An 18,680-nucleotide genomic window follows, 5' to 3' on the forward strand; every position below is an offset into this window, starting at 1 on the left:
CTTGGGAGAAGGGCTTTAGGAAAGCAGATGCCCGTATGCCTTCTTGTGGATACCAGAGGCCTCAAAATGGCATTACTTCAGATTATAGTCAGTTCAGTGTACCAATCACTCCCACTTCCAGAGATTACGACCGATAATCAGTATGTATGATAGCTCCTGGTTCAGCATCAGAAACTCCATATTGGATTCTTCGTCCCATGTTCACGAGAGCTACAAGTTAGCTACCGCAAAGGCAGACTCTGAGGAGTCAAGAAGGCCCACCCAGCAAAGAGTTATGTCCATGGGTGCCAATAAGCACTAACAGAGGGATCTAGTACAGAGTAGGTGGGGAATCCACTGGAAAAAAGCCAGAAGCCCCATACAGATGAGGGGGTAGAAATAAAATGTATTATGCACTCACACACACAAATACACAGATATGTGCACACACATGTACGCTTAATCCATATTATATATATATATATATATATATATATATATATATATATATATATATATATATATACATACATACATATACATACACACACCTGTGTGCATGCAGGAGTATATTTCAAATTATCAAAAGTACTAGCGATATAGAGCACACAGGTTTCAGTTCCGATTGCCAATTTGTAATCACTAAAATGTGGTCACAACTGATCGAGAGAGGAAACCAGTTTCCTTTTCCATTCAATCAAAAAACCCTACCACTAATTCTGGAAATAACTTGCCTGAAAACAAATAGTGTTACTAAAAGGGCTTTTCCAATGTAAGGTGTAGGGTTGGGGTTATGGGCAGAGGCAGGGACAGGGTTAGGATCAGCTCACATGAACCCTAAACCCTCCCCAACAGCAATCCTACATCTTACACTAGAAAAAAAAACAGTACTACTGCACACACAAGACGTGCACCATCACACATGCATGTACTAATCTCCTTACCTAGTCCTTGCTCTAATCCTAACATACAAACACTCCCACCTGTAATATCTCTAAGGTGTGGAAAACACCGAACCTTTCCTGTACTTAATGGACCCATACAGACATTCCATTTAACATTCAATAAATCCAGGGGCCGATGAAAAACTTGCTGAACAAAATGTGCTTTCCATAAATTTCCCCCAAAAAAACACATGAAAGTAACCCATATATGCATGCATAATACACAAGTGGGGGTGTGTGTCCATATAAGTCTGTACATCTTGTACACATACAAAAATAAAATACATGTAGATATGTATAATTACAATGTAGGTATGTATAATTACACGCACACACTACAGGTCCAGACAAATATATAAAAAAATATTATGTAAATGGAATTAATCTGTTTTATCTAAACCAATTATGTCAAGTACAATGACTTGACAAAACTACTTCCCTTCTACAAAGCAGTGCGCTCCCTATGTTAGTATACTTATTTTAATTAAAGAGGGCAGGAGGCAGCCTCCCTCCAAAAAACACAGGCCATGCCTCTCTGTAGGAGAAATTGATGTATACAATATAAAAAAAGGAACTCATCATAACACACACACACACACACACACACACACGTCTCTGCCTATTTCTGGCTTTGTCATCTCTGTGTCAGTCTGTGTCCATCTGTTTGTCATGTTTGTCATCTCTGCGTCTATCTCTGTAGTGTCAGTCTGCCGTCTCCACGTCTGTCTCTGTCATCTAAATCGGTCTGTGTCAGTCTGTCATCTCCATCGTGTCTGTAGTCTGTCTTGTGTCCATAGTCTCTGTAGTAGTCTCTGCCCATCTGTCTGTTGTCAGTCATCTCTGTCCATCTCCGTGTCCATCTTTGTCCATCTCTGTGTCCATCTGTCTCCATCTCTGTCATCTGTGTTGGTCTCTGTGTCCATCTGTCTCCATGTTCATCTCTGTAGTCTGTGCAGTCTCCATGTCAGTTTGTTGGCTGTATCCGTATCTCCCTGTCATCTCCATGTCCATCTCTTCTGTCGTCTCTGTCTCATTCATCTCTGTGTCCATCTTCCCTGTGACTCACTCTCTCTGTTAACTCTTTGCCTGTTTCTCAAAGTCTCTCTCATCTGTCTGTGTCCATTGTCAGTCTTCTCTGTCATCCGTCTGTGTTGCTCTCATCTGTCTCTCTCTCGTCTGTCATCTGTGTGTCTCCGTCGCCTGCCTGTCTGTCTCTGTGCATCACAGCATTGACCTTGTAGATCCTGAGGTAGAGTGTTGACTTTATAAAGAAAACGGTGCGAGTTCTAATCCCACTAAAGCCACTCTTCTGCAATCAAAGTGTAAGTGTATAACTGCATACACAAACCCAATATATTGATATGGAACAAGCAGGCAGGGGTCTAGAGGGCGACATATGAAATATATGGTATCATAAATATATGGAATGAGTTTCATGACAACTGCTGAAGCAGTTAATCATAAAGAGATCAACCACATATTCCATTTATCTCTATAGAGACTCATGTTAACTACACAGCCACACATACTCCAATTATCTATTTCCGCTGTGATACATCGGTAGCGTTGTTACCTCACAGCAAGAGGTTCTCCTGTTAGATTCTTGGCTGGAGTGCCTTCTGTGTGGAGTCTGCATGTCCTCCCCGTGGTCGAGTGGCCTCCAAAAGATATGTGTGAATGGGTGTGCAAATGCTGAAGGTTGGGTGTCAGGCTGGCAACTCAGCACCATAAAAATCGACTGCCAATCATTAGCAGACCGGAGTTCCGCTGTGGCGAGCCCTAACCGGGAAAAGCCAAAAAGACAAACTGTGTAAATTACGGTTTCCCATTCATTTCATTGTGAAGTGGCAACCATGTTCTCCATGGATTGCCTTGTAGGTGGCTTTCCACACCAGTTCTGAATTGATATTCAGCTTTCTGCAATGAATTAGGGCTTAGCTAGAACATGTTAACCTTATAGTTTTTTTTTAAGCTAATATAAACTAAGACTTTGGTAAATGGCAGCAGCTGGCTGCCTAGCCCTATTGTGTTTCACTCAGTTGGAACTTGGGCTGTTGCGTGTGGTTTCCTACTATTCACAAACATCATGGGAAGTCCCTTAAAACGGCTGTGTATAATGTTTGTCCATGGTCCTAACTGAAGCAAGATTCACAAAACAAACTGAAGCAAAAAATCAGTCTATTATTTGTAAACAATACAGCCAAATTACGTGTTAGGGTTCTACTCAATTCTACAGAGACTCTCATAATGAAATGCTACGGTCACCTTTATTTTAATATTTTTTTCTTTAGTACAAGGGTACTTCTACGGCACCCCTACTTTCTCACACTCACCTGTGTTGGGTAGTTAACATACTGCAGTGCTGAGTTACTGGAAACCATGGCACCCAAGTAGGACATGGAGCAGCAAGCATAAAGCCAGCTCTTTGTACGATCTACCTTTGACTTCTCAAAAAAGTGTATCACTGAAATTAACAAAAATTATTAAATCAGTATTTGTTTCTCCACTGACAAGCCACTTACATTACGGTTACATGAATTTTAACAAGTTAAACAAACTATTACAACAGTAAAAATAAATATAATTCATAAAATTACTTAGGTTATTACAAAAAATAAGCATAGCAAATACAGTTTCTTGAGTTACAAAAAACTTTCCACAAAAGCATATTTGTTGATCACTTAAATAAAACAAAAACAGAAAATGTTCAGAAGACAGACAGACAAAGTGACTGTCACTATAAATGGCCAGAGTAAAAATAGTTTATTCTTCATATTTTAAAGTAGACAGTTGTGTTAGGTACAAATGTAAAAGTTATGTACTCACCAAAAAGATAGAACCGTGTTGTCTGCCCCTGCAACTCCAGATCAGATACTGGCCAATTCGAAAGTCTTTAGCCTGTTTGACTTCGCCTCCCGAACTCCCCACTGCTCCCATCAACTCCTCAGATTGAGGTTTGCCCCATAAAAGAAACCATAATGAAAAAACATACAACTGGAAATACATCTCCTAAAATTTGAAATACGACAACCAAGGGGAACGCAAGACTCTAAAGGTGAAATAAATTACCTCCAATGCCTGGTCATCACAGGAGGAAAGGCTTGCCATGTCAGGAATAATCCATGGGGCCCGAGGGATGGAAAGTTGAACCAGATAGAGACAAGACCACAGAGATCTATCATTATGGTGAACATAATTTTCATATCTGATGTTGTCTGCTCGATCTGGCTTCAACCTGTGGGACAGAGTTCCTAGCAAAGAAAAATTCCTCTGGAGGAACTTAGGAAGGATATTCTGCAACAAAGTGGAGCCAAAGGAAGCCCTGGAGCTAGACAATGTCCAGCTTATAATGTAGCATAAAACTGTGGTGACTCAGCCAAGTAACATCAGCACAGATATTATCCGTTGGTACTCTAGAAAGGAAAGTTGCAGAATTAGCTATAGCCCTTGTTGAATGACCTTTAGGCTTGTGTAGAAGAGTCTTGCCTTACAATGAATGTGCAAAGTATAATCTGAAAGCCACTTTGATAAAGTTATTTTAGACACAGGAAAGCCCAGCCTAGACTTTGAAAAGGTGACAAACAGCTGACTTGATTTCCTGAAATACTTGGTACAGTTAACAGAATCTGAATTACCTATGTACATCTAAGACAATGCAACAGATATTTGCCCTGTTGGAAAAACTGGGAAAAAAACAGTAAGATGAATGCAACTGTTAAGTTTATTTTCGAGAGCTACCTTTGGCAGAAAGGAAGGGTTCGTATGAACAGAAACCCTGGCTTTATGGAATGTCATATAAGAGGATGAAGAGTCATGCACTTGCAACTCTGAAACCCTTCTTGTGGAGGTAACTGGTTTTCCAAGATAAAAGCTTCAAATCCAAAAAAGGCTGAATGTTCCAGAAAGGCTCATCCAGACTCTGCTACACTTTGCTGTGAAGGAAAGGTTAGTTTGCTTTTATTTTTTGTATTTTGTATTACTTTATTGCCTTTCTATATTTTGAATACTGTGGTTTGTTTTCTTTACCTTGTGTTTTACTTGCATTCTGCTTTAACAGCATATTAAAACTTCAAAAGAGACCACAGCTCTCTCTCTTCTGAGTCGGGCAGAATTTTTTTCCCGCCCTCCCATCCAGTTACAGTTGTCTTGTTAAATACCACTGTCTTTCTAGTTGCCTGCCTCTTATGTTAATCTGACCATACATCTCATTTCCTCTCTGCTTTCACTGGCTTGTGACAGTAATCACAAAATCATCATTTTTGAAATCCCTCCCCTTCAACTATATAAATTTATTGGCCATCCTACTGTATTCCATAGTACCAGAATACAAAAGTGACCACCCCTTTCAACCCATCTTGCAGTTTTAAAAATAGTAACTCTCTACTAAACCTTAACTTTTTAAACAGGTAAAAATGTAAAAAACCAAAAGGAGAGCTAACCACTGAGGAAAAAAAAACTCCGTAGACCACAAGTTAAAACCCAAAATCCAAACAATTTATTTCATCCAGCAAGAACACAAACGTAAGCGCTTTCGCGTAGTGAAACCTACGCTTCATCAGACAATTAATACAAAAAATGATGGTACTTTATATACTGAAATAGAGCGGGAAACTGCCCCATTAATTGAATAATTAAACAATTAAGTGACATATCCTTCATTGTCAATGTATACTAAGGCTGAACCAATTCAATAATCACTGTGAACAATGCTGAAAATCCACACAAAGAACATTTGCTTGTCTTAGAATCATGTACAAAAATGTATAAAAAATATACATATATTTCATGTATATAAAAATACATAATCAATATAAGACAGAACAGAGTCCCTCCTAATGCAAACAACATAGTCATACACTACATATATCTAGACAACGAATAATACTACTAACCAAATATGTACAAATATATAAAAAAACACACTAGTTTTATCGAAGATCTCATAAAATTAGAATTAAAAATTAAAACTTATTTAATAAAAGTATAGGTTTTATTGGCACATAATTATTAAGACCTGGAAATAAATGTGACCCTAACTGGAAAATCCATTTTATCTCTGCTACAGCCAGCTCATTATCCAGATCACCACCCCGTACTTTCTGTCCTATCACTTGTAACACTCTGAAACAAAACTTGTGGGAGGGATGTTCAATTACGTGTCGGGCCAGGGCATTAGTTTCCTTACCCTACAGGTGATTATATATCCGATCTTGCAGCCTCCTGGTGGTCATACCCACATAGAAGGCTTGACACAACTCACAGGTAGCAAGATATATTAAATTCCTTGTATTACAAGTTGCATGGAATTTTGGAAAAAACTCATAGTTAGTCAAGGGATTCCTGTACTCCTGGATATGTGTTATATAAATACATCTACTGCAATGGTTACAAGGATGCGTTCCCTGGACCACTGGCATTACACTGACTGGACATGAAGCAGTGTAACGATCATTGCATAAGATTCTTTTAAGATTCTCACAGTTCTTATAGAGAAAACTAGGTTTTCCACCTGCTATTGTTTTGGTGTTGTTGTCTAGCATAAGTACATTCCAATTCCTATAGATGGCTTCTTTAATCATATCTATGTCACTAGTACAATATGTGACATACCTTACAACCTTTCCAAAATCAAAATCACAAACTTTCCTATTACCAAAATAGTTTCTAGATTCGATGGATTCGATGACATCAGATGGTTCCTGATCAATCAAAGTACATGGTGTACCTATAATGTCATGTTTAATGTTCTTCACCATAGTGGTATTATAGCCCTTTTGTAGAAACAAAGTCTCCTTGAAATCAGCTTCATCTAATAAAGACTTTCTCTTTACAGAGTCTACGAACTCTCAAAAACTGACTTTTAACAATGCCTGAGAAAACAGTTCTAGGATGCATACTATCAAAGGAAAGTAGACTGTTTTTCCAAACTGATTTCCTATATAGGGACGGCACAACTGCGCCAGTGTCCGATAACTTTAATGTTAAATCTAGAAAATGTATCTCCTTGGCCGAGATCTCACTAGTGAACCTAAGGAAAGAAGTAGTAGTCTCCAAATAACTCAAAAATTCATTAAAGTCTTCTCTAGATCCTTCCCATATTATAAGGACATCATCCACAAAACGTTTATATAACATTACATGTTTGAACTTCTCATGTTGAAATAGATAGGTTTTCTCCCATTGTAGAACAACAAGGTTAGCGTAAGTGTTAGCGCAGGGGGTGCCCATGGCTACCCCCCACTGTTGTAAATAATGTGTATTCATAAACAGGAAAACATTATTATGTAGTACAATCTCAAGAAGTTGACGTACTAAAATCAACCTATCATTACTAAACTGAGGTTCACCAACCAATAGTTCAAAGATAAATTGTATCCCTATGTCATTGGGTATTGATGTGAAAAGGCTCTTAACATCTAATGTAATGAACAAATAACTATTCGTTTGGTCTAGGATCAGAGAACTGAGACTGTCTAACAAATCATAAGTGTCTCTCAAAATGGAAGAATATCTATTCACCACGGGTCTAAGTAGATGTTCCAAGAAACTGGATACATGCGAGGTGACCCAGCCTTCACTAACCACTATGGGTCTCATAGGTACCGGAGAGACTCCTTTATGTATTTTAGGAAGACCTTTGATGACAGGTGTCACCGGATGATCAATATGTAAAAACTCAAAAATTTCAACACTGATTTGCCTGCACATGAGCAAATCATGCAAAGTACCATGTACATTACAAATAATGGTGTCTACATTACTCCGATCAATTTCTTTGTATGTAGTTCCATCTGAAAGCATTGATAACATATTAGTCTTGTAATCAAAAGTACTAAGTATAACTATGCCCCCACCCTTATCAGCAGGCTTGATGGTAATGTCATTGTTTCTCTTAAGATCATCTAACGCCCTAGATTCCTGTAATGTTAGATTATAGAATCTACCTTTTTTCCTTACTTGAGAAAATAGAACATAAAAGTCACTCACATAGCTTAAGAAAAGAATCCACGTGTGGAGGCAAATTAGGTACAAAACAGCTATTACGTTTAAATTTAGAAACTGTATATTCTTCTGCTGACATGTGTTGCTTATCATTAAAGAACAATTTCAGAGAAACTCTGCGACAAAACAGTCTCAAATCAGTCAAAACATCACTCAGAGTCGCTAAATGGGCAGGAATAAAATTAAGCCCTCTGTTCAATAAATTAATATGCATACTGTCCAAGTCAAAACTAGAAAGGTTAAAAACCAAGCTAGTCAATGTTTTGTCCTTCTGGTAAAGTCGAGTTTCTCCCCTGAAAAACTTTCTTTTTCTGGGGCCTCGACTGGTTGATCTCCCCCTGTTCTGTGGCACAAATTTCTTCTTGTAAGGTAAAAAAGCAGCATTATTGGGTTGAATTATTTTAGGAATAGCTCCAGAACTCGGAGCCGAAACTGCCTGTTTCTGAAAAAAACATTTGTTGATTAGGCGGGCGCACTCATGGCGGAACTCCATCTACAACTGGTTCATTAGGCACGCTGGTATCTCCTAAAGGAAGCACAGAAGTAGATGCAGGCAAGACAAAATTCCTAGTGTTGTTAACAGTCGAGGTTGCAGATGTCACTATAGTATTGTTTAAATCAGAGATATTGCTATTGTCAGTAGTACGTGGATTTTGAGACCTGGGCCATACAAACACCTGTCCCCTTGCAAAATCGTTATGGTCCCGTGTGAGTTTGCGTTGCTTAACATTCCTAAGTCTCTCCCCAAATGCACTCACCTGCACACATACATTGCGTAACTTGTTCAGACAATAGTCAGATAGGAATCGTTCACTCAGAGCTCTATAAGTAGTGTCCACCTTGTTCGTTAGCCATTTTCAAGTGGGCAAGAAATTATTACTGTCTCATTTTCAAGGCAAGAGGTATAAGCTATAAAAGTCTTATATAACTAAATCCCAGTTCAATATTCAAATCCTGCCACTGAACCGGGTGAGAATCCCCATACGAGGGCATACAAAAAACTCGCATGCCCCTGGGTATCACCCGGAAATGCAGACACGCTTCCAAATGCAGTCTTTGCCAAATATAGCACTGTAACTGATAAACGTCATCCTCAAATGTCTTTAACTGATTAGTAAACTCTGTAATATTCTCACCTGGATCATTGATCGATGATGTACCGTTAGAAGCAGTTAGGTCCAAAGTCAATAAAGGGTTCGAGTCAATGTGTAAAATACCTTTCCATAACTCAGTAGTTCCCCTCGGTTCCGGACAAGCATCGTTACTAATCACCGGTGTATTCACAGTAGATTCCATCAGGTGCAGGAGGTTTCAACAAAGTCAAAGGGAGAGTAAAACAATAATGAAGAAACCTCACCGCAAAATAGCACTCCTTTCAAGGAGCAGGAAACAAATGTAAAAAACCAAAAGGAGAGCTAACCACCGAGGAAAAAAAACTCCGCAGACCACAAGTTAACACCCAAAATCCAAACGATTTATTTCATCCAGCAAGAACACAGTGAAACCTATGCTTCATCAGACAATTAATACAAAAAATGATGGTACTTTATATACTGAAATAGAGCGGGAAACTGCCCCATTAATTGAATAATTAAACAATTAAGTGACATATCCTTCATTGTCAATGTATACTAAGGCTGAACCAATTCAATAATCACTGTGAACAATGCTGAAAATCCACACAAAGAACATTTGCTTTTCTTAGAATCATGTACAAAAAGGTAAAAAGTAAGTTACCTACTTTCATATCTAACTTCTCTAGTGTACACTGCAGTGTGAATTTTTTTTTCATCTTACCTTTAAGCATCCCTGTGACTAGCACTTTCTGTAATACCAGCTGGAAAGCACTAGGAAGCCTTAAACTGATACAAACACTCAACTCTCCTTGTTAATAAGGAGAAATTAACAGTAGGCACTAAACAGCCTATAATTGCAAAGTACCTTGCTAAGGTAAGGAAAAACAGCTCCTGTACTTTCTCCTGTCCACCTGGTAAATCTGGGCATACTGGGGCAATGCAGCAATTGCCTCATGTACACAGACAACCCTCTCCTCCTACCACCCAACACTACAACCTGTGAGAGATGCACTTACATAGCCAAAATGGAAGCAAAGCTCTCTCCACCCAAGATTGTGCTAGACAGTCAAGAGGAGAAGGTTAACACCCACACTACACCTCAAGCAACACATAGCCCTTCTAAACCTACACCACCAACACCCACATGTAGCAACACTAAATCCACATATGCAGAGGCCCTTAACTGTAACCTGCCCAAGCAACAAGGACCTCTGAAGCTGAAACGCAAACAAACACCAATCACAACCAAAGTGTCACATAGTTCACAACACCAGTGTGCCACCCAGCAACAGCCCCTAAGGCAAGACAATGTACCTAACACTTTAGTCATAGGTGACTATATTTCAGCACACTGATGTCCCTCTCACCAGGGTGAACAAGGAGAAAATTACAGTCAGCTGTCTGTCGGGTGCCAGGATCCGCCACATAATGCATGCACTCAAGTCACTCCACAACAAGTACAAATATGACACTGTCATTGTCCATGTTGGAGTGAATGACTTGAGATTCACCTCCCTGGACTACATGAAGAGAGACATGGAAGAGCTCTCGGATCATGTGGCCCAGGCAGGTATGACCCTAGCCCTGAGTAGCATCCTGCCTTCGCCCAGAATGATACCACAATACAAGGACAAAATGATTGACTTCAACAATTGGCTAAGCTTCTGGTGTCATTCAAAGGGGATCCAGTATTTGTCTGCCTAGGACGACATGGACAGACCACGATGCTTAGCCAGAGATGGTCTGCACCTGTCACCCCTGGGATTCAGGTTACTGGCTAAGGCTCTTGACACCCCTATAGTGCCTTTTTTAGGCAAAGTTCAAAGGACAAAACCACCACCATAACAGGTACAAGCATGCAAAATCTAAAGGTAATGCTACTCAATGCTAGAAGTCTAAACCTCAAAATGCACTCTCTCGAGGCACTCCTAAAAATGGAGAACATCGATATCTGTGCAGTAACTAAGACCTGGTTCAAGGCTCCAGAAAGCACCCCTGCAATATCAGGCTACAACTCTTACCACACCTTTTGGCCACCAAACCAGGATCGAAACACTAAAGGTGGAGAGTGCCAATATTCACCAAGAATATTCACAACACCAGGCTAGTTGCCCAACATAATGCGTCTGAAATTCTCCAGGTGCAACTAACACTAGGTAAGACTGCAATCCAAATTGTAGCTTGCTACAGATCCCCCACCATACCCCAAGATTCTCACTACACCTTTTTAAACATACTGGAAAATATAGAACCCTAATACTGGGTAATTTTAACTACCATACCATTAACTGGGAAAACTACTCATGTACCAACACCTTTGCCCAACTGTTCTTGGAATTCCTAAATTCCAATGCCCTGGATTAACTAATCCATAGTCCCACCAGGGGCTCCAATATATTAGACTTTGTCATTACCAACATGGGAAATTGATGTTCCACACCTATGGTCAGACCCCCTCGTTAGTCAGGTCTGACCATAAGCTAAATCACCCTTAACATACACATTCCCACCCCCACCCCACAGAAAGGAAACCTCCATAAAACACTTCTCCAAAGCCAACTTCATGCTACTCAAGTCAGAAGTGACAAACTTCATGACACCCATGCAGACGGGAACTGAAAGTTCAACTGCTGAAGCCTACACGAAGGCACTGTATGAGCACATCCACTAATGCATGAATCATGCCATCCCAAATACAACCAAGATGCTCTCATCCAAAAAAAGGAAGCCAATCTGGTGGTCCCATGCCATAAACAAACTTTACAACAAAAGGAAGAAACTGTTGCAGAAAAGAGGAAAATCCCAGGATGCAAAAAATTCCCTTACCAGCCTCAGTAAGAAACTGAGATCCCTCATAAAATCTTCCAAAGCTAGTTACAAAGATAGAATTGCCAAAGATTCCAAAGACAACCACAAGGCATTCTATAACTATGTCAAGAATCTAAATGGCAATGCTCAGATCTGCTCTGAGCTAAAACAGAATGGCATTAAATATACTGATCCCAAGGATATTGCCAATATCCTGGCAGATCGATTCAGTGCCAACTTCACCACCCCTCTCACCCCCTAAATGGCCCATCTCAATACCGGAAGATTGCCAAATTCCGGTAACGGCCACACAGGTAAAAAACGCACTATCCAAAGCTAAGAATACAGCATCCATGGGACCAGATGACATCCTGAGCTGTGTACTACATGAACTACAATATGAACGGGCACCTCACCTAAGTGTCATGTTTAATCATAGCCTCACCTCAGGTTTCGTGCCCACTGAGTGGTGCAGAGCTACAGTTATCCCACTCAACAAGGGGGGATCCACCTTGGATTCCGGAAACTACCGTCCCATCAGTCTGACAAGCCTCATCTGCAAGGCCATGGAGCGTAATATCATGAACTTATAAACAAAGACATAGGCAACCTTCAAACACTGGACCCCACCCAGTTTGAGTTTGTGAAGGGTCGATCTGGTCTCCTGAACCTGACTGACTTCTTCGAATCAGTCTCCAGAACCATGGACAAGGGCAAGGTGGTCCACACAGCCTATCTAGACCTTGCCAAGGCCTTTGACAACATCCACCACTCTGGAATCACAGATAAACTTGGTAAGCTGGGCATTAATCCCTACGTCACCCAATGGGTTGCTAACTGACTTACTGATAGAACCCACACTGTAAAAGTAGCCGATTCCAAATCCAGCTCCAGACAAGTGGAGTACCTCAGGGTTCAGTCCTGGGACCGCTCTTGTTTGGCATCTACTTCTCTGAAGTACAGGCCAACGTAGGGACCCTGGCTAACAAAGTTCGCAGATGACTGCAAACTGGGAGCCATTACTGAATCCCCAAATGATGCGGATAATCTACAAAAGGGCCTTACAGAAACAGATGCTTGGTGCCAGAGCCATGGGCTCAAGCTCAGTGCCAAGAAATGTATAGTTATCCCCTTTGGGAAAAAACATGTATCCGTAAATTACCATATAGGTGGCAGTACACTAAACACCAAAAGTGTGATGAGACTTAGGGACACAGGTGGACAGGGGGTCTCACATTCGATAACCACATCGCCACAACAGTCAGGAAATCCTCCTATGTGGCACACCTCATCACTAAGGGATTTTCATCCAGGAAAAAAGGAGGTCATTGTCCCAATGTACTCATCCCTCATTAGACCCATTATAGAATACAACACCCAGTTTGGTATGTACCTCTCAAGACATCTGCAACAACTGGAAAGGCCACAGAAATACCTCACTAAAAGAATCACAGGCCTAAAGCAGATGCCCTACGCTGACCGCCTTAAAAAATGCCAGCTATACTCTGTCGCATATCATCTACTCAGAGGCAATCTCTGCTTAGCATACAAGGCCATGTCAAACCCAGAGCTGTTGGACATGCTACACTTAAAGAAATCCCAATCCCTCAGAGCCACATGCTCCAGGGATCTAAACCTTGTCATTACAATAAACAAAACATGCTGGAGGGATAGGTTCCTGACCCAGAGACTCCCCAGACTCTGGAATAGATTGCCCATACATGTCAAGCAGAGTGCCTCTTTGGCACTCTTCAAAAGGGACCTTGACGATTGGATGGAAGAAAGGAAGGAAATTCATCCCGGGGATCACGTCAATCGCCCTGCTAGACAGGGGTACAGGGAAGTAAATAGTGTGGGAAGAAATAGCCAGGGAATTGTTATGGCTAGGCTTGTATAGGCCCTAGGGCTGATAGCCTAGTACCAACCTATGAACCTATGAAGGGCCAGCTAGAAGGTGTAGAACAAAGGGAAAATCCCAGGGAGGGACCAGATCCTGTACTGGGGACAAAGTAGAAAAGTACCTTTGAGAAATGCCTTGGAGATCTTGAGAGAAGTGAAAGGCACACTTTCCTTGCCAATGTGAAAGTTAAAAATTGCTGCTAATTGCACTTTGATAGTAGAAAAGCTAGAACCTGAGCTAAACAACTTGGCCAGAAAATGGACTCCAAAAGAGGCAGAGAAAGGATCAAATCCCTGAGCCTCTGCCCACATAACAAGCCTTCTCCACTTACCAGTATATACTTTTCGAGTGGGTGCCTTCTGAGAAGAGGGCAATATATGACCAGCTGCCTAAACTACAGCACAACAACTAGTCGACGCACTACAGACAGGTAAAAAGGATGGGAAGAGAAATAAGGGTGACACACAACACTAAAGAATAGTTGTGTAAAATCTTACCATAACCATAGATGTCCATCTCTTCCATGTTACAGTACTCCAAACCCTTGGGTTATCCTCTGCTAGCCACCCAAACGTCCGACCAGTATACAAAAGCATTGGGACGTGTGACATTGGTCAAGGCAGCGTGGGCCATAACAGTGATGCCTGCACATACCTTTCCTCAGAACTGAACGCCTCAATCCCAGGATACCTTTCCTCAGAACTGAATGCCCCAATCCCAGGACAGCTGTACAAGTCCTGTGTCATCCAAGAAGGGATAGTTTTAATTGAAAAGGGGAGGTAGGAGGGAGGGAATGAATACTGCACCATGGAAAAGAAGGACATCTATGGTTATGGTAAGATTTTACACAACTATTCTATGTCCTTCTATTCTCATGTTGCAGTATTCCAAACCCTTGGATGAGTGCCAAAGTTCAAAAAGGGAAGAACGTGTGTGTGTGTGTGTGGCATGGAACTGTTTTCTATGAAACCACATAGGACTGCCCTAGCAAATCCCGCTCTAGACCTGGAGATATAATCCAGTCTGTAGTGCTTAGTGAAGGTATGGACAAATGTCCATGCAAGCTGCTCTAGAATGGAAGCAGTACCCATTCCTTTAAAGAAGGCTTCAGATGAAGCCGTGGCTCTAGTGGAGTGGGCCTTAATTACTGAACTTAGACATTTTCTATGGTAGGTGCAGCAAAATGATATAGCCCTGGAAATCCAAACAAATTGTTTTGTCACGGTTTTTCCCAGAGCCCTGGGGTGAAAGGAGACAAATAATTGCTCTAATTTAAAATCTAAGCTGTCTGTAAACATCATGGGGAATGCAAGACTCTCACGGTCATTCTGGGGATGTGGGAAAAAGGTGGGCAGGTGAATACCTGAATTTAAGGACAGCTCATTGAACAGATTGGGCGTGAAGGAGGGATTGGTCCTCAGGGTCACACTATCCTAGTGGAAGAGGAGAAAGGGAGGAGTTGCCATGAGGACCTGGAGCTCTGACAAGCTTCTGGCTGATGTCAGGGCCACCAGAAGTAGTCTTCCAAGTACACTGTTTCAGGGATGCTTTGGATGCTGATTCAGAGGGAGCAACCGTGAGCTTCTCTAAAACACAGTTCAGTTTCCATGGAGGTGGAACTGGCCTCCTGGGGTGCCTGAGATGCAGTACTCCCTTGAGGAATAACTTTGCAGGAAGATGGGATTCAAGAGGCAGAAAAGCTGAAATAGCAGCAAGGTGGCCCTTAACAGAGCAATATGCCAGCCCTGCTTGCAAGAGTTCACACAAAGGACAGCACTAAGAGGACCTCACCTTGCAGTGGGTCCAGCTGTCTTTGTAGACACCACATGGAAAATCTTTTCTAGTCAAATAACATCTCCTAGTATTAGAGTTCCTGGCCTCCTGCAGGACTGTTAGCACATCCTCAGTGTAAAGGTGTCTGTGGGTAACAGAATCTTGATCCTTTACATAGGTAGGTTCAGAGATCACAGGTGGGGATGGATTAGGGATCCCTTGTCCTTTGTGAGAAGGTCCACTCTGAGTTAACTTGTGATGATTATCCATAACTAAATGCAGAAGGAGGGGGGAACCAGTGCTGTCTTGGCCAAAAGGGAGTCACCAAATAGATGCTTGGTTTGTCCGCTGGATTTTCAGTAAGCCTTTTTGAAGGAGTGGGAAGGGAGGATGCATAAAGAAACATCCCATTCCAAGAGACTGAAAAAGGGTCCATTGCCCTCGCTATGGGAATGGGTAGCCTGGTGCAAAATAGTGGTTGTTGTCTGTTCAGAGGGGAGACAAACAGATCTATTTGTGGTGTACCTCACTTGTGGACAATATCCAGGAACACATCCCCGTGAAGCACCCATTCATGGGATTTTGATATGGACCTTCTCAGAGTGTCTGCCTAAGTGCTCTGTGCTGAAGAGGTATAAACTGCCTGCAGGAAGACACCCTGTTGGGCCGCTAGTTCACAGGCTTGAAGTACCAAGTAGGATTTTGTTCACCCTATTTGTTCACATACCGCAGAACTGTAGTGTTGTCTGTAAACAATTTCAGGGGTCCTTGTTTTAGGGCATGTAGAAAAGCTCAAGGCAAATAAGATTGCTCTCATTTCCCTGATGTTGGTGTACTCCCACCTGAAGGTGTCTAAACAGGTACCCTGCACTCTCAGATTGCCTAAAGCAGCTCCCCAGCCCAGATCTGAGGCATCTGTGTACATCTCCTGAACTGGGGGAAGGGGCTGTAAGGGTGTCCTGGGTCGAGTGTGATTTGCTCCAACAACCAGAGGATCTTCTTCCTCAGGCAGGGAAGGAAGGGAATGCTGAAATCCAAGGGGTGTGAATGTTGGGTCCATGCTGACCTTGGCTACCATTGCAATTTTCTCATGTGGAGTCTTGCCAATGGCAGCATTAGGATAGTGGAAGCCATATGACCCAGTAATTTGAGATATTGTCTAGCTGTCATAGCAGTGACATGCAGGACAGAGAAAGTACAGTTTTGTACCTACCATAAATGTAGATGTTAGAGTGTTCACCCTGCTGCAGTCATCACACTTGGGTTATCCTGCTGTCAGGCGGTCCCGCAGTCGGCCCGAATTCCAAAGTCTTGGTCCGGTGTCAGTTGCTGTCGCTTCCTCCCTGACGTCAGTGTGCCAGGGGTATACAAGAGGCATCCGACGACATTTTCTTCAGTTTTTCTTGCCCCAGATGTCAGGTGCCCCCAATAGGTAGGCAATAAACAAAACCCTTAGGCACAAGCAAATACACCACAGAGGTAGTACAGGATAGAGTGGTAGAGATAAGTTCAGCTAGTTCAGAGGGGATGGAGGGAGGGTAAACTGGACTGCAGCAGGGTGAACACTCGAACATCTACATTTATGGTGGGTACAAAACTGTACTATTTTCATCGTGTTACCCGGCTGCAGGCATCACACTTGGGTTAAATCCCAAAGCTAAGGATGGGAGGTGGAGTCAGACAGGGTTAGAAGAAGCTAGTAAGCCCTGCAAAACTGCAGTGGAAAAACCAGCTCTAGTCTTAGAGTATAGAGGTAAGTGATCGTGTTTGGTGAAGGTGTGCACTGAACTTCAAGTAGCAGCTTCCAGAATATCCTTGGTTGGCACTCCCCTGAGAAAGGGTGCTGATGTAGCTGTAGCCCTGGTGGAGTGGGACCTAATGTTAGCAGGTACTGGTTACCCATGATGTGTGTAACAGAAATATATGCAATGCCCTATCCATTTTGAAATGGTCTGTTTTGAGATGGCTTTTCCTTGCGATCCTGTAGCATAGGCTACAAAAAGCTGGTCAGTTTTTCGGAAAGCCTTAGTTTTATCCAAGTAGTAATGTAATTGCCTGTGAATGTCCAAAGAGTGCAGGAGTCTTTCTCCTTTGTTCTGGGGATTTGGGAAGAAGGTGGGCAAGTGAATGGTTTGGTTTAGGGCCACACTGGATACCACCTTTGGCATAAGGGAAGGATTTGTTCGTAGAGAGACTCTGTCAATGAAAAATGATGAAAGGTTCCACTGCCATCAGTGCCTGTAGCTCTGGGACTCTTCTAGCTGAGGTTATTGCTAGTAGTAGGGCAGTTTTCCATGAAAGAAGTTTTAAATCCGCAGAAAAAGCTGGTATAAGGACGGTAATGTAAGCTTTTCCAGAACAAAGTTGAGATCCCAAGTAGGTGTTAGAGCTCTCCTTGGTGGTCTTAAGTTCTTAGCCCCTGTGAGGAACCGTCTCAGGAGTGGATGTGAGAATAAAGGAGGATCAGTGCTGAAATTGCTGAGGCGTGGATCTTAATAGATGAAAAGGAAAGTCCTTTGTGTAACATCTCAGTTAAATATTGTAGAATCTGAGGGATGTTTGGATCAAGGGGATTTAGGCCTTTAGCCTGGTTCCAGGCGCAAAATCTTTTCCATTTGTCTGAATAGGCGTTCCTGGTCCTGGGTCTCCTGGCCTCCAGAATGACATCCATAACAGCTTTGGATAAAGGTGTTGGCTGGTTGTTTAGGTAAATTGCCATGCAGCCAGGTTTAAAGTCTTGAGCTGACTGTGTAGAATCTGATGATCTCGCTGGGTGAGCAGGTGAGGAATTTGTGGCAAAATCCATGGTGGGCCGTGGGCCATGTTCCTTAAAATTGGGTACCAATGCTGGCATGGCCAGTCTGGTGCAACGAGTACCATTTGTGATCTGTCTAATCTGACTTTCAGCAGTACCTTTGCTAGAAGAGGTAGTGGAGGGAAGGCATACACTGTTAATGTTTTCCAACTGAATGAGAGGGCGTCCACTTTCCAAGCTAGTGGATGGAAGGTCCTTGTGCAAAATTTTTGAAGTTGGTTGTTGTGGGGGCTTGCAAACAGATCTATGTCTGAGCGTCCCCATTTTTGAGCTATCATTGCAAATACTTTTGGATCTAGTTTCCATTCATGCGGATCCATGATGTTTCTGCTTAGGTCGTCTGCCAATGTGTTTTCCTGTCCTGGCAGGAATTGTGCTTGCAA

General features: G+C 42.1%; 1 protein-coding gene across 1 annotated transcript in view; it reads right to left on the reverse strand.

The window, feature by feature from the left end:
- The window catches only part of SLC35B1 (solute carrier family 35 member B1), a 516,390-nt gene that overhangs the window by 380,788 nt on the left and 116,922 nt on the right, over nt 1-18,680 (reverse strand). The window contains exon 4 of the mRNA XM_044054949.1: nt 3,257-3,387. Within this exon, the coding sequence (XP_043910884.1) occupies nt 3,257-3,387 (131 nt within the window). The remainder of the gene's footprint in view (nt 1-3,256; nt 3,388-18,680) is intronic.

Source organism: Protopterus annectens, chromosome 13.part0, assembly GCF_019279795.1.
Source record: "Protopterus annectens isolate FY-2018-M chromosome 13.part0, PAN1.0, whole genome shotgun sequence".
Lineage (NCBI taxonomy): Eukaryota > Metazoa > Chordata > Ceratodontiformes > Protopteridae > Protopterus > Protopterus annectens.